Source organism: Drosophila virilis, chromosome 6 (assembly GCF_030788295.1).
Source record: "Drosophila virilis strain 15010-1051.87 chromosome 6, Dvir_AGI_RSII-ME, whole genome shotgun sequence".
NCBI lineage: Eukaryota > Metazoa > Arthropoda > Insecta > Diptera > Drosophilidae > Drosophila > Drosophila virilis.
In genome coordinates, this window is record NC_091548.1 from 1,079,528 (window position 1) to 1,095,819 (window position 16,292).

A 16,292-nucleotide genomic window follows, 5' to 3' on the forward strand; every position below is an offset into this window, starting at 1 on the left:
AATGGTCAGCGACTTCCCGAACAGGATACTTTCGGGTATTTTATTAGGGGTAGAGAAAGTTCGGTAGAGAAAACGTGATGCAAACTATTATAATTTTTACATAGCACGCGAAAAGGATTGTGCATAGCGTAGTCTGTTGTGCACGTAGATAGTATTAAGGGGCGATAATTTCTGGTTGGTTCTGCCCTAGCAGAAAAGGAGAATCTATGTCGCCAATAATCAACTTATGTAGAAGGACAACACCGAGAATTGTCCTACGGTTGGTTAACGACAAGCAGCTGCTGGAGTAGGACGGCAACCGAATATTAGATCCCAATTTAAACCTCGTAAGGCAAAAAGCAGAAATTGCTTCTGAACAGATTCAAGATCCTGGCTGTTGCTATACTCTGGAGACCAGATGCAAGAGCACTATTCAAGGATAGGGCGAACAAGAGAGATGTACAGAAGTTTTGTTATAAAAGGATCGTTAAGCTCTTTAGACCAAGTACACCTTTTGCCTCATTAACAATGGTATCTATGTGAAGATTTAAACAGAGTTTTGAATAAAAAATAACGCCTAGATCCTTAGCTGTTAGTATACGTTGCAAAGGGATATTGTCGATTGTATATCTGACAAGATAAGGTGTAGTACGATTAAATGTCATAAGCATACACTTTGAACAATTTAGATGCAATTGATTGGCCGAACACCAAAGTTGCATAGCGTTCAAATCGTCTTGTAGACGAGAATGATGTAGGGGGTTAGTGTATGATAGAAAAAGTTTGACATCGTCCGCATACATGAGTACACGGGCATGTGGTATAACAGAGGGAAGATCATTTATGAAAAGAGTAAAGAGTAAAGGTCCAAGATGACTACCTTGAGGAACACCAGAAGTAACGTGAACCCTTTTAGAGGTAGTCAACCTCAGTATTACTCTTTGGGGCCTACCTATTAAATAAGAATTAATCCAAAGTAAAAGGGACAGAGGGAAACCTATTCGGTCAAGTTTAAAAAGTAAAATGTCATGGTGCACAGAGTCAAACGCCCTACTGAAGTCAGTGTAAATGACATCAGCTTGCATTTTCGAAAGGAAAGCATCATTTACCAAGGAAGTAAACTCAAGCAGACCGCTTCTTTACGAATCCATTGCAAAAGTTGGAGCTCCAACCGGCGATTGGTCGGGGACTCAAATTTATATTTGCCAAGCAACTCGAAACTCGAGTCAAAATTACTCGAGAGCTGCTTAGCCACATTATTTAATTTTTAGAATTGACTTCTCACAGAATTATACATTCTGGCGAAATCAATTCGCTTGTCGATGCATTCTGGGCACGACCAACGCAAGCCACCGCAGCCCTTCTTGGCAATAGCAGCGATCCTGTCGCACTCACGCCCAGTGAGACCTGCACACTTAGCATGCATCATATTCTCACACAGCCAGCAATTAACAAATTGCGGCAGTGCGGAATCGTCAGCCTGCTTGAACGTGCACGGTTTCTTAGAGCACGACATAATTATTAAATGCGAATGCAGGTTGCGAGGGCGCAGAGCAAATCGAACACGGTGCACCAGATAGAGCAAGTAAACACATTAAAAACACAATTATTCGTACACAAACAAATTGCTTGGTGCGAAAAGCAATAGAAAAAAATTTGCACAAGCAAGCAATATTTATATACTCTTAAGCAAAAATCCATTGACTCATAATAAACAGAAGGAGTTGAAAAGTCACTCCGAGCTCTTATTACCGTTTCAAAACTCAAGCAAGGAACATTAAGTTGGTCTGCAAACACACAAAAGAGCAAGTTCATTTAGCATAGGAAGCAATATAATATATATTTGACGAAAAAAAACATATATATACATATATATATTTATATGTAAATGATAATAATGTATTGGACAATTTTTGGACAAATAAAAAACATTTTTGCCGAATGAACCCAAAACATGTGCCCAGCAGGTGAATTCCAAGCGAATCTCTTTGGCGCAAAGCTTAATCCAATATCAACCCCGTTTTTTTATGTATTCAATTTAGGAATGCGAAGGTTAAATTGTATTCCTTGGTTATCTCACATATCTATTATTTCTTACGATCTTTATACATTATTTGCAATAGTGTAATATATAACAGGTAAGAGGTTCTAGTCGGGACCTCCCGACTAGGGGATACCTTGAACCAAAGACAATATAAACACTAAGATGAGTAACGCCATACAACAAAATGCTACTATGCAGCTTGATTTTTTGAAAATTGAGAACGAAAACGAAATCTGTAGCATTGCGCTCTCACAGCGGAGAGAAGAGAGAACGGAGTAAGTTATCGATTATCGGAAACACACTCGATTTGCGCAGGCACTAGGAGCACCTACATCTAAAATTTCAAGTTTCTAGCTCTTATAGGTACTGAGATCCTTGCGTTCATACATACGGACATACGGACAGACGAAGAGACAGACAGACGGACATGGCTAGATCGACTCGGCTATGGGCTATGGGGTCGCAGATGCTTCCTTCTGCCAGTTACATACATTTGGATTTTGCACAAATACAATATACCCTTATACACATTTTTAATGGGTTCAGGGTATAAAATAATCCTATCTATAAATATGTACAAATGTATATCATGCATACATCACAACGCAACGCAACACAACAAAATGTGAATATCAGAGCTGGTCACAGGGTATCTGCAGTCGGGTACCTCGCCTTAGACCCTACCAATTTGTTGTTTATAATTTAATTAAGTTCTCTTGCTCTTCACTCTCTTCACAGCTGATAAAAGGAAGTTTCTTGTTTCCTTTAAAATCGAGCCTGAAATTAGATGAAAATCGACAGCTGACGCTTGTTCGATACACACACATACACGCACGAGCACACACACACATTCAACCAGATGAACGGCGTACACATGTACACGCGGCCATATGAATGAATGTGTGTTTGAATGTGTTGGTATTTTTATATCCTGAACCCATTAAAAATGGGTATAAGGGTATATTGTATTTGTGCAAAATCCAAATGTATGTAACAGGCAGAAGGAAGCATCTCCGACTCCATAAAGTATATATATTCTTGATCAGCACCAATATCCGAGTCGATCTAGCCATGTCTGTCTGTACGTCTGTCCGAAAGGTGCTCCTAGTGCCTGCGCAGATCGAGTTTGTTTCCGATAATCGATAACTTACTCCTGTTTTTCTAAAGTAGAATATATATATGCATTTGATTTTGGAAGAAGAGGGTTCAGGGTATCAGGGCTCCCGACTAGAACCTCTTACTTGTTTTACGTTGTACCTGTGAGTGTGTGTGTGCGTGTGTGTATTTTTTTTTTTTGCTTACGGCACGGAGGTGAAAATCTTCGCAAGATACTGATGGCCCGGGCCAACCGTAAGCACGATTTGCTGACTCTGTCAGCGCCCACGCACTAAACTCACCCCCCACTCACACACCACATTTCCCGCGGGAACACCGCAAAGTATTACTTCGCGGGGATGGGTTGCCTATTTTAGGCAGTATCCATTAGTCGTCGCTCCTTTTCGCATCGTCTCAGATCCTTCTGGATGCCTATTATGAGCTGGCTTATATTTCTCCACTTGTCCTCTCCTTCCAGCATGAACGCAACCAGTCCCTCCGGTGGAGGTGCAGAGCCCACTGTATAGCATTAGTACAACACATGTTCCGGTTCTTCGTCTGTTCGGACACTCTGGAGAGTCCTCATGCCTGAACCTATTGAGATACTTCCTATACCCGCCGTGTCCAGTGAAAAACTGTGTTAGGTGGAAGTTCATTTCGCCATTCCGTCTCCTAATCCATTGCTCCAGATTGGGGATAAGTTTATGTGTTCATCTCCCCATGTTCGCCGTGTTCCATCTCTCCTGCCAAGTTGCCATTGATGTTGCTCTCTCCGACCGGATGACGTCCATTGGGACAGCATGTCTCGTGGCCATTTGGGCCATCCAAATTTTCTCCACTTCCTTGGCCAGTATATCTACTGGCAGCATTTCTGCCAATACTGTGGCTGCCTCGTCCAACACCGTCCGAAATCCAGAAATGGTGCGCAGAGCACAGAGCCTATAGGGGATTGACATCTTCCTTCGGAGGCTTTTCTGGCTTGCAACCGCTGAAGCCCATATCGGTGCAGCATAGAGCAGCACGGAGGCTACAACTCTCGCGAGGAGCAGGCGTCTACCTGGTTTGGGTCCTCCTATGTTGGGTAGCATCCTCGAACGGGCCGCCTGCATTTTGGCCATTTTGCGGCTTGTGATGAGGACCGCCTCTGTTTTATGGCCTGCCAGCTCCAGGCTAGCGCCACGCATCCAGCTGGCCACGATCCTTATGGCTGATTCTGATTCTGCATCCCTGGGGCAATTGCACTCTGAGCACCTCGTCGTACATTATGTTCCACAGGAGTGGTCCCAGGACCGCCCCCTGTGGGACCCCTGCTGAGACCGTGTAACTCCTAGCACCGTCATCCGTATCATAACTCAATACCCGACCGGACAGGTAGTTGGATATTATACGGAAAAGGAAGGACGGTATCCGCGACCAGCTTGCTGAGTTAAAGGCATTGCGGATGTCCAACGTAATCACCGCGCAATACTCCTTGTCTCCCCACCTCCATCGGCCTCATCACAGCTGGATTTGGTTCGTTTAATGCTTCTCTTGAGGTCTCGCTTGGCTGCCCGCAGAAGTTCCAGCCTAGATGCAAAGTCTGGGTGGCCTCGGGCACGCTGAGAGCGCCTTAGGTCGCTGATATGCTCATTCCACCAGTAGCAAGGTGCTCCTCTTGTGTTTGGCATCCTCCTGGGCATGGATAAGTCGCACGCGTTCGAGATGTTTCCCATGAGCTGCCGCGCCATGTCGTCTGCTAACTCCGTGGCCCAAGTCCATTGAGCATGACGTAGGAGGTCCGTATAGGTTTCCTCGTCTAGGCTGTTGTCCTTCCATTTGGGGCCCATTGTTTTGGGCTGCTGTTTTCTCCGTCCTCTCCCGTGGATCTCGAAGCGCACTGCTCGGTGCTCGCTGAACGTGAATTCATTACTGACTTTCCATGTAGTTGGCCTGTAAAGTGAGCTGCTGAGCAGGGTAAGGTCTATAATAGAGCAAGGCCCAAGTCGAGCGCCGCGAACTCTTCTAGCAGGGTGGTCCCTCTCGCGTTAGTTTCCTTGCTTCCCCATCCACGGCCCAGGCGTTAAAGTCTCCGGCTATGACGAGAGGAGCTCTATTGCGACCGTCTTCTGAAATTTCTTCCAACTTGGTCTGAAATCGCCGCAGCTCCCAGCTTGCGGGTGCGAAGCAACTGTAAACGGTGATTCCATTAATTTTTGCTCTCACGAATCCGTCGTTTGCTGCTCTGACCTCCTGGACCGGGCATTTGAGAGACCAAATGGCCGCTTTTCCACATTTACATGCCACCCAGCCACTTCCACGTAGATTACGAGAGAAAACTGTAAACTGGGAATTTGCCAAAGAAGTGTGAACCGAAGTGCAATGGGAAATTAATGAAGGATTTTCCCTAGTTTGATTAAAGTGAATTATTATTAATGCTCTATGAGAATTTACTGTGAGGCTTGCAGCTGTCTTTCTCTTCATCTTCTAAAATTTGGTGCAAATGTAAAGTTTTAGATATCTAAAACGCCCTTGTTAAGCGGAAAAAACACTGCATTTTCAGTTGAAAAATCTGTTACCAAATGAAAACCATGCAGCGAGAAGTACTGCTGGGTAGTCTAGCAGGTGCTACTGGGCTGTTACCCTTAAAGCAGGCATCTCGACAGGAACAAAACCTTTATTGACCGTAAAGATAAAAGCGAGCAGTTACGAGAAGGAGTAGGTGCTAAACCACGTACACACTCACACGCTTACACACACACACACGGTCACACTTACACACACATAGACACCTGCATGTAAGTATGCCACTAAACAAACAAACTGTGGTCAAACATGCGATATCGCTGCCCTAACACGACGCAGACTTGACCTGACCCAGTCACGAGACTGACAGAGGCAAGGGGGAACGGTCAAGGGGAATTGGGTGCGGGGTCTGCGCGCGTGTCATTGCCTGCTGTTAACTAACAAATTGTGTCCGGGGTCTTCCCATTTTTTAATCGCGTAGTTTCAGATGCACACACACACCCACACGCTCATACATATGTACGTAAGGCTAACACGCAGAAACAGTTTTATATTTGTATTGCCGAATTTAAATACCCTGCATATAGGAGACGTTCAATATGTTGCCCTACTTTATGTTATGCAAATGTTTGGTACCATACATACATATATATGTACACGTATACACATACATATGTACAGGAATAAACAAAACTCTTCTTAACAAGAGGGTAGATTCGCTTTGCAAGAATTTTCGATACATGTAGAACATTTTAGATATCATTTTTTGGATCGTTTTCATCAAATTTAGGCACTTTCGTTTGTGATAAAAATTTATACATTCATTTAAATAGTTCAAATCTAAACGTTTAGAGATATTTAATATAGCTTGATTTTATTCTAACAAGTATTCAATCTAAATCCATAAAATTACCTTTTAAATTCTAAATTCAAAATAAGTCGATTTGTATTACACAGAGAACCTTATAGATATACTTAGATACATCTGGACTATCGGGACTATAATATAAAAACAACATTGTTATATCAACAAAATGAATAAAAATGCAATCGCATATTTATTTTAATTTTTTTTGGCAGTCAATCTATTATTTTGACTAGAAGTGTTTGCCAAAGAATCTGCTGATGCCAATGTGCATTGATAGTTTGTAAGTGAATAATTAAATTTTACAAATACTACTACTAAGTTCTGCCAATCATAGCATGTTATTTCTTATTAACTAACATCCACTTAGTCAGAATAGAAATATACAAACATACAAAATCGCTAGCCAACGAATCTGGCAAGACGCTGGGGACAGGTGGGTGGAGCCGAGCGAAGCCGAGTTGTGGTTCAGTTGTCTGCACCAATTAAGTGCGGCTTGTTTAGCAAATGGAAAAGTTAATTAAAGCAGCCAGCAGGTCAATTGTAGAAGAGGGAGGGAGTGGGTTCAGGATGAGCGCTGGCGCACAAACGACCAATCAAAAGATGCGATGGGGAAACCACATTCATAAGTGTGCGAATATTCCACGAACATCGTGACGCTTCGCTCACACAGTCTGTTGCATATGTGTGTGTGTGTGTGTGTGTGTGTGTGTGTGTGTGTGTGTGTGTTCCTCTGCAAGTGTGTAGACACTGAATCACACCGCACACTACACACATGCACACATGCGATCTATGTATGTGTACATATGTGAAAATATATGTGTGTATGCGACAGTTTGGTGAGGTCGAGTGGGTGGTGAGATTGGCGCGTAAGTAAGCAATGTGGTGAGGGGAATAATACGCTTAAATACTAACACAGTACGCTTAATGTACATGTGTGTGTGTGTGTGTGTGGGTGTGCGTATGCATATGTGTTTATGCACGAGAGTTGATACAACTACCACACACACACACACTTAAGAGTTCTTCTATATACACACGTATATGTATGTATGTATGTTATTGCAACTGTACCAAAAATTTAAATGCAAATAATTACAGCAACAGTCGCTGACAACAACACGACACGGCGACAGTCGACAGCAATGCAGTAGGCATGTTTTATCATCGCAGCCCAGCCAGCCAGCCAAGCAGTCTGAGTCTAAGTCTGAGTCGGTATCGGAATCGGAATCGGAGCCACGCCTATGCAGCTCGCTGGTGTGTCATCTTCCCCAGCTGCTGTCCCCGGTCCCCACATGTCCTCTATATCAAGTTTAGGGTTACGGTAACGAGCGGTAATGAGAGACCCCTTAAAGCGTCATAAACGAGCGCGAGCGAAACAGAAAACCCACCGAGCCAGCAGCAGCAGCAGCAGTGGCAGCGGCAGCGGCAGCGGCATCACCACATCAGCATCCACAAAACAAAAGCAATGAGCAGTAAAGCGCAATCATTGCCACTAACTTTCGAGCCCAATGCACCCATCTCGCTCACGCCCATTTGAGAGCGAATAAGAGTGTTGCGTTTAGAGAGAGCCGTGAGTGGAGAGTGGAGAGCCACTGATTTGTGAGAGCGTCAACAACAAAACAAAAAAAGAGAGATATATACTGAGAGAAGCTTTTAATTAGTGCTGGAGTATAAAATGAAAGAGCGGGATGTACTTAATCAAGAGCGCACAGCTCTTGTTTGTATGCTCTCACTCCCTCTCTCACTCACTCTCTCCCTCTCTCTCTCTCTCTTTCTGTTACTCTCTCTCCCTCTTGCTATGTATGTATTTTTGCAATAATCATGCCGCATTTATAATAGCCTCAAAAACAAGTTCCTCTACTGAAACGCATAAACACACACAGACACACACACACACACACAAACACACATCATCAGAGAGAGAGGAGAGAGAGGCGCTTCAGTCAGATTCTCATTTTTCCTTTGTAATTCTTACCCCTTTTATTTTTTTATGCCGTTTTGTAATTGCTCAAACTCACACTCAAGCACACACCCACCATGGAAACCAGGTCGGTTTGTGGGGGAGCAGCCGCAGCAGCAGCAGCAGCAGCTTCCTGGGACTTTGTTTTGAAGAAGGAGACAAAGTGGCAGCCCAACAGCCAACGCCGTTCCCCTCTTACATCCACAACTTGAGCTACCTACAGGACCAACGTTGCGGACATAAATATAATGTAAATAAATAATTTATACATAATGCGCTGACTGCGCCGACTTCTACTTGCTACATGCAGCTCGCTGTCTCTCTCTCTCACCCATTTTGTTATGCTTTTGTCGGCCGTCGTCGTCGTCGTCGTCGTCGTCGTCGCTGTCGTCGTCGCTGTCGTCGGCGGCGGCGTCGCCTTCTATGGCAACGTCACTGTAACCACCCAGACCAAGACGCAGTTTGAGTTTATTGTGGGTGTTGCTGAGCGCCAAGGAGCTAGTCGCTGTCGCAGTCGCTGTCGCTAAAAAGGGACAGAAACAGCGAGGGTGAATGAGCTTCAGTCCGAGTCCGAGTTCGAGCCCGAGCCCGAGCCTGAGCCCGCGCTCAGGAGCATAAAGTACGCAATTACACGCGTGTCGCTTCGCGTCGCTTCGCGTCGCGTCGCGTCGCGTGTGTTTACTATTCCTTTTTTCTTTTGGTTACAGTTGTTTTTTTTTTTTTTTTTCTTATATTTCCCTTCGCTCTGATTTCTTATTTTGCTTACACATTTTCATCTTACTTTAGAATCAGCCAGCTTAACCCCCCCCCCCCCCTCACACACACACACAGAGAGAATTCCCTTCCTTTTTTGTTCCTACATATACTTATTTTTACTTGTGGTGTGTCTATGTGGGAGTTTCGCATCTCATGTATGCTATTATTATTACGGCAGCCGACAAAGCTATATATGTATGTGTGTGTACGTGTATATATGTACGTATTTGCATTAATGCTTCTGTCTATGTTCCTCATTTACATATTGTAGATAATGCCAGGATACCCTTTATCATTGCATTGATGTACATATGTACAGGCATAACGTAAAATAACGTTCCTTTTAATGAGAATAAATTAAAATTCGAAATATTAATCTATTCATACGTGAATTTGTGAACATACATACACATGTAAAAGTATGTAAGTACATACATACATACATCTATTGCACTTGGGGGAATAAATAATTTGTCCTTTTTCTATTTTGTATTTTTGTTTTATGAATTTCTTATTTTGAAAAAAAATGTGGCATTTACATACAATCATTCCCATTCAAATATATGTATATATGTACATATACTTGCATACATATATACGCGCGCACACACACACACACACACACAAAACCACACAGCCACCCAGCAAAATGTTCGTATAAAGAAGTTTTTTTTTACTTTGTCGTTTTTCTTTTTATTTTTTTTTTATTTTTTTATTTTAATTTGGTTGTTCGGTCTTATCGATTTTTTCCTACCACTTCCTTGTTTGTTGATTTCCATTTACATGCCTGCGAGGGTTAGGAAGGGAAGGGCAGGGGAACAGAGGGGAGCAGAGGGGGAGAGCTCATTTCTCGTAAGAAACGCCTGACGTCTGGCTCGAGGCTGGTGTGCTCACACACATACATGTATACCACATACGTACACTTGTATGTGTGTATACATATGTAGGAGTGCTGTATGTAAATTTTTCTTGATTCGGCCACACCCATAGCGCCAATTAAAACACTTGGATGATACGGAATATAACGAAAAGAAACAAAGGACGAAATTTATGTATGTACAGGAATCGGTTGCAGCAAAGTTTCGCATATTGTGAGAGCCTCGGAATCTGCAAAGCTTTGTTTTAATTGGCCACACGACACGCTACAGCTACATATGTGCAAATGTGTCTGCACATAAATGTACCGGTTATATACTTACATACATACATACATACATACATACAGGCACATAAACATGCTCATGCATACTCATGCATGTGCGCGTGTGTGTGTGCCCAGTTAGTTATATTCCGTTGGTTAATTGCTTGCTCTAATAATTAGTCTGTGCCATCGCGTTCCTCCCTTTCAAGGCGATAACGAATCACAAAGTTTGATGTTCAGCCAGTAACAAGAGTAGACGACAGTCAGCCATATGACTGGACGGGGTCGTCGTTGACGTCTGTGTGTGGGCGGGTAGGCGGGCGAAAGGAGCAATTAACTTGCCGTACACAAACACATTACCACTCTCGCGGGCATCAAAAAAGCAATGCACATGAAACTCAACAGCAAGACACACGCGCAAAGAGCGCCTCAGCAGCAGCAGCAGCAGCAGCAGCAGCTTTTGCAAGTACCGGGGGTTGGTAGGAAGAGCAGAAGAGCAGAAGAGCAGCAGAGCAGACGAGCAGAAGAGCAGCATAGCAGAGAAGAGCCGAAGTAACTGTATGTGTAAATGTATGTGTAGTAGGCAAAGCAAAGCAAAGCAAGGCAAAACCTTACAAAACACATGAGCATGAGAACATGTAGTGACAGCGGCAACACCGGCAACGATGGATGGCAATGTTTGTCCGAAGAAGGAGGAGGGAGGAGGGTAAGGGAAAGGGTATGGGTATGGGTATGGGTATGGGTATGGGGAATTGCTGCGCTAAGGGGGCCGCCCGATAAGCGTCGACCAATCAAGACCCGAGTTGCCGCTGTCCCGCACTGTTGCCTTACTCTTCTCTCACATTTGCAAGGGCTTGCACTGTGGCTCTCCAGCATCAGCAGCCGCAGCAGCAGCAGCAGAAAGAGAGCGTGCATCTGAAACGGTATTAAGCCATTCACTCTCTTTAAGTCTGTGAACGCAATCATTGTCGTCGCTTAATAACAGAAACTAACTGAACAAGAATAACAACAAAAACAACAAGAACCTCAACTGCCTCGTCATTGGCTAATTAGCGCTCGGCATTAATTATCGTCGTGTTAAAGGGTAATTTAGCTTCGGCGCCAAAGCTCAAAACTTTTAATTGGCTGCGAGTTTGTCGTTCTATCGCAGGGTTTCGGCATCGGGCAAGCGACTAACTTGAGCTTTCTTTTGCTACAGCAAACGTATCTTTATAATGAATGTACATAAGTATCTACGTACATATATGTATGTATCTTTCTGTGGATATCTAAGGAAATTTAATAGAGAGTGGAAGGGTCCACAAGTTCGAAATTTCAAGGTATCTAAATACCTTGAATTATTTAACATTTTTTAAGATTTAAGCTATATTTATTTGGTATCCAATTGTGTGAAAGATAATTCATTCTTACTATATCTCTTAAATATGATTTTGGAGCAAAGGTGGAATTGGAGTACGTCTTTTTGCTTTGAAACAAAAAGCAATTTCTTCATAAATCTCAATTTTGCTGGGTATTTATTTTGATATTTGGAAAAAACAAATAAGTATTTCATGCAGCCGATCTCGACAGATGCTTATCGCATGCCAATTTTCTTTATCCTTGCCCTGAAACTGAAGAAGAAGAAGCAGGGGATAGACGCATAGACTGTATCGACTTATTCACAGCCTTAATTAAATGAGAAATTTATCGAACTATGTTTCCAACAAACAATAAAGTCCTTTTATTTAAGAACATTTTTCAGTTGCGAATTTTGATTTGTCAATCGCTTAATTCGATATAGTGCAAACAATCTATTAGTTACAAAGATACAAAAATATTGCATCACTCCGTTATAAGCATTTTATTTATGTGTCAAAAACTATGTGTCGATAAATGTGTTTTTGTACGGAAATCAAACACGATCATAAATCGCTGAAACACGTATACATTAAGTTCTTATGTAGAGCTTTGAAAATAAGTTCGAAGCAAATCGGACAAAATTCTTTGAGCCGCATTCCAAACTGTTGTCCCCCATTTCCAGCAAGGAGATATACATTTTTGGAAAAGAAATTGAAAAGCAAAATAGTTTCATACAAAAGTTTTGCGCCATTTTTCGATACTTGTGGGTGAAATTTTCCAAAAGCCCGCCTTGACTTTAAATTTCTTGGCTGTTAGTCATTCAATAAATCAGTCAGTCAGTCAGGACAAACTGTTTTATATGTAGAGATAGATATAAAGATATATATATATACATATATATATATAGATATATACATAGATATAAAGACATATAGATATATAGATATTATGCCAACTTGTGAACATTAAATTAGCCCAATGGGAGGACATTGTCACTTACCTAGTTTAAACGAATCCTAGTGCAAATGGATCTGTTTCTTTTGGGTCTCATCAGGGCGATTCCGAATCAATTTACGCTGTATTCGAGTCTTACCATTTTAAATATTTTCTTTTTAAGATTTAGCTGATGTAGATTCTAGTTTAGTTTAGTTTAGTTTAGTTTTTGTACTGTTTTTAATTTTAGCTTAAATATTATAGGAACTTTAAATCGAGTGTGTGGCGTGACGAGTTCAAACTGGATTGCACCTGAAACAATAAATAGAGATACATATGTACATATGTATGTGTGTGCGTGTATGCGATATATGTGTATTCATTCAGATAAGAAAGGAGAAGAAGCGAGTAGAGCCTTTTGCTTGAAATAGCAATTAATTTTTCTTTTGTAGCGTCTTTTGTATGCCGCCAGGAATGGCACCTACTTCCGGTCGCTACCTATCAAATCGGGACAGTCACAGGATACGCGGCATGCACGACATGAGGGCGAGATCGCGACATCATATATCGAAAGCGAAACCGAAACCGAAATTAAGCACAGAAGCCCGCGCGACTCGGCGAGGGTGACTGGGACGAGACGAGAGGGAGAGTGAGGGTGTAATTGCCATGACCAGTGACAGGTGACCCGGCACTGCCCGGCAGTCCAGGCCTAAACGAGTATACAATAAATCCTGCCAATGTATACATGCATACATACATACATACATACATACATACATACATATATGTATTATGTATACACACAAAACTGTAGATATGTATGTTTGTATGTCCCGTGTCACAGACAGAGTTGTCAATTCGGCCGAAAGCTGTTTAAAATACTAAGTAACTGCATTTAGCCATAATACTAGACATATATAGCTGCTAGTTTTTGCCATCACAAGTCAAAAATAATGTCTGGAAGCACACAGAAAATACTTAAAGGCACGTCGAACAAAAATTTTAATTTCCTAAATGCTATGCACGCTTGGTCTGAACGGGCGGGTGGCCTGGGGGAGGGGGTGAGCCCGGAGAGGAAGGGATTCTGTTAGGCCATATTCCAGTAAGATATCCATACTTACATGTATGAATGAATACATGTGCGTCTCTAACAAAATTTAAATCTAGTGCAAGTGTCTGCACACACACACACACACACACACGTATTTAAATCGGCGCATGCATGTGTGCATATGCTTTTTATGTACCTTAAGCTATCACAGTTACGTACAGTCACCCATGTGTACATGCATACGGTTGTGTGTAAATAAGCATATTTATGCACGCACACACAGATGTATGTACATGTATACGATTGGAATACAACTGAAATTTGCAGGCGCGAACGAAAGAGAGACTAGATAGTGCAGGCTCTCGCTCAATACGCCCGCCGATTTAATTTGCCAACTTGTGCTTTTTGCATTTATAATATCAACACTTTTACTCCTAGTTGGTTATAACGAGTGAGACAGTTGTCTCTTTTTCATGTACGCACATGAATTTGCACTCACACACACGCACACGCGCGCACACATATACTTTCATGAGCATATATGTATGTATGTATGCGTATTCAAATTTTTTGCACATCTACTTTCCTCCATGGACCACGTGCCTCATTATTTCGCTGAGAGGAGCAAACACATATCTGCTACATCGATGCTCTCTCACCCCTTTTATGCGCGCATTTTCTCTCTCGCTCTGGCAGCCGCACTGCTTCACACTCTTTTAACTGCCTAAATTCGGTATATGCATACATACACTCACACACACACACACACACATACACGCACAGGCACACGCACACATGTTCAAACTCTCAGTGATGAATGCAATTAACAAATTTTCCCCGAGTCTCTGTTGCCTGCCTGCCTTTTCGCCGTATTTTTTATTGTGCTATCTCTTTTTACTTTGTACAGAGAACGTTTGTCTTTTGTTTTTTTTTTTTTTTGTGAGCCGTGGATACGGTACACACATAAGCACATGTTTATATTAGTATGTACGCTCGCATATATGTACATTATTTATTTATTTATTGGTGTTTTGCACTAATTGATGTGGTCAAATGACAGGAGCGTGTTGGCAAGCACAAAATATTGAACCGAAAGGTTCCTTTGCTGCGAATATAACAGATACGGAACTTAACGGAACAGAGCATATGCCAAGATCTGGCAGTTGTTATGCGGTTAAACGGTTATGCGGTAGACAATTAAATTGTATATTTAATGCACTGATAATCCGTAGAAAGAAAAATATGTTAAGAATCAATTTAAAGCATTTGAATATCCAGTCACATTTTGTTTAAACATAACACAACATACACAGAAGTATTTAAGCTTGCATTTCATTTAAAAAATTTAACAGTTGAATGTTTATCATATGATGAATTATTTGACTTGGACTCGTAGCGGAACTTGATTATAGGATTGATATATTTTGCGCGGATTCGGTTATTGCTCAGTATTTCTCATTTAAAACAAGTAACTCGAATTGGGTTTTACAAGTTTTGCACAAACACATACATATAATCACAATACGATTTGTTATATTTTTTTGAATCGCAATCAATCGAAATTTGTGAATTGATTGCGTTATTTGAATATTCGGAATATGCAACAAAATTGCGCAGTTTACGTGGAATGTGAAGTACGTGGAATGTGTACATGAAATGCATGTCTATGCATGTTTGTTTGTTGTATGTAAATTGGTATTCATTTTAATTGCTCGAATATGATGTATTATTATTATATTTATTTTGATTAATCCGCTGTTGCACTATGCGCTGTACCTCGATAACGTGAACCTAGCCGCTTCCACCGTCGATTTCATACTACCAATTGTATCTGTATCTTGACTTTTTTGTGTGTCTTTGAGATACTTTTTCACCCTAAAGAGCGATGGTCTCGTACGCACACTGCTCTCACTCTCGCTCGCTCTCTCTATCTGCATTGCGAGAGCCCAAGCACGAGAGCACAACCGGAATCACTATGGCACTGAGCAAGAGAGAGAGAGAGAGAGAGAGAGCGCCAAAGAGAGCGCGTCGCGAGAGCAAGAGTTCCGTAATGGGTAATTATTGCCATGCAGAGTGGTAATTAGGCGGGAACGAGACAAAAGATGCCATAAAACAAAGTACCAAAGTGCTTTTCATTCGTGCGAGAACGTGAGCGCCTATTGTGCTCGCCCAACTAGCGTGTGGGAGTGGGAGTAGTCCGGGCAATGACAATCATCGTTCATTATTTTTGCTTATAACTACCGTCGGATGTTGTGCTTATGTGCATGCCCACTCTTTGGCCCGTTATTCTCCTTGTCTTTGCTTTATATATTCCCTTTCTTTGCATACGTATTTACAAGTGTATGCTGTATGGGTGTGTTTACGTACATACATATGTACATGCAGTTTATGTCTCTCTATGTGTGAACTGTGCTTTGTCACATCATCGTGGGCTTTCATATTTCCGATTAGTTCGAACATGTACAAATTTTTATTTTTAATAATCACATAAATTCCATTGAATCAAAAACGCAACCTGTCTTCATATTCTTGTTGATTATTTCCCTATTTGGAATTAATTGTTGTTTTACATAATCGATTTAGTTACTAACTAAAAACTAGAGATGGCATTGGTAAGAGAGTTGA

The 16,292-nt window shown here is 41.9% G+C and overlaps 2 protein-coding genes across 5 annotated transcripts in view; both read right to left on the reverse strand.

Annotated features, from left to right (window-relative positions):
* zfh2 (Zn finger homeodomain 2) overlaps positions 1–15,481 on the reverse strand; it is a 59,566-nt gene extending 44,085 nt beyond the window's left edge. For 3 of the 4 annotated variants that reach the window (XM_032434195.2, XM_002059672.4, XM_015168629.3), the window contains exons 1-2: positions 15,444–15,481; positions 12,684–12,928 (exon numbers count right to left, since the gene is read on the reverse strand). The gene's annotated coding sequence lies outside the window, so the exon portion shown is untranslated. Of the gene's footprint in view, positions 1–12,683; positions 15,413–15,443 lie in introns of those variants that run through there. The other variant, XM_070210688.1, reaches the window with a different exon arrangement.
* Positions 3,829–4,236, reverse strand: LOC138911447 (uncharacterized). Its single transcript, XM_070210653.1, has one exon. It carries the CDS (start codon positions 4,234–4,236, stop codon positions 3,829–3,831), a length of 408 nt encoding a protein of 135 aa, XP_070066754.1.
* Positions 15,482–16,292: the final 811 nt, after the last annotated feature.

What these genes read in the sequence shown, in the direction of transcription:
- LOC138911447 (XM_070210653.1), bottom strand. Translation starts at nt 4,236, where the DNA reads ATGGCCAAAATGCAGGCGGCCCGTTCGAGGATGCTACCCAACATAGGA.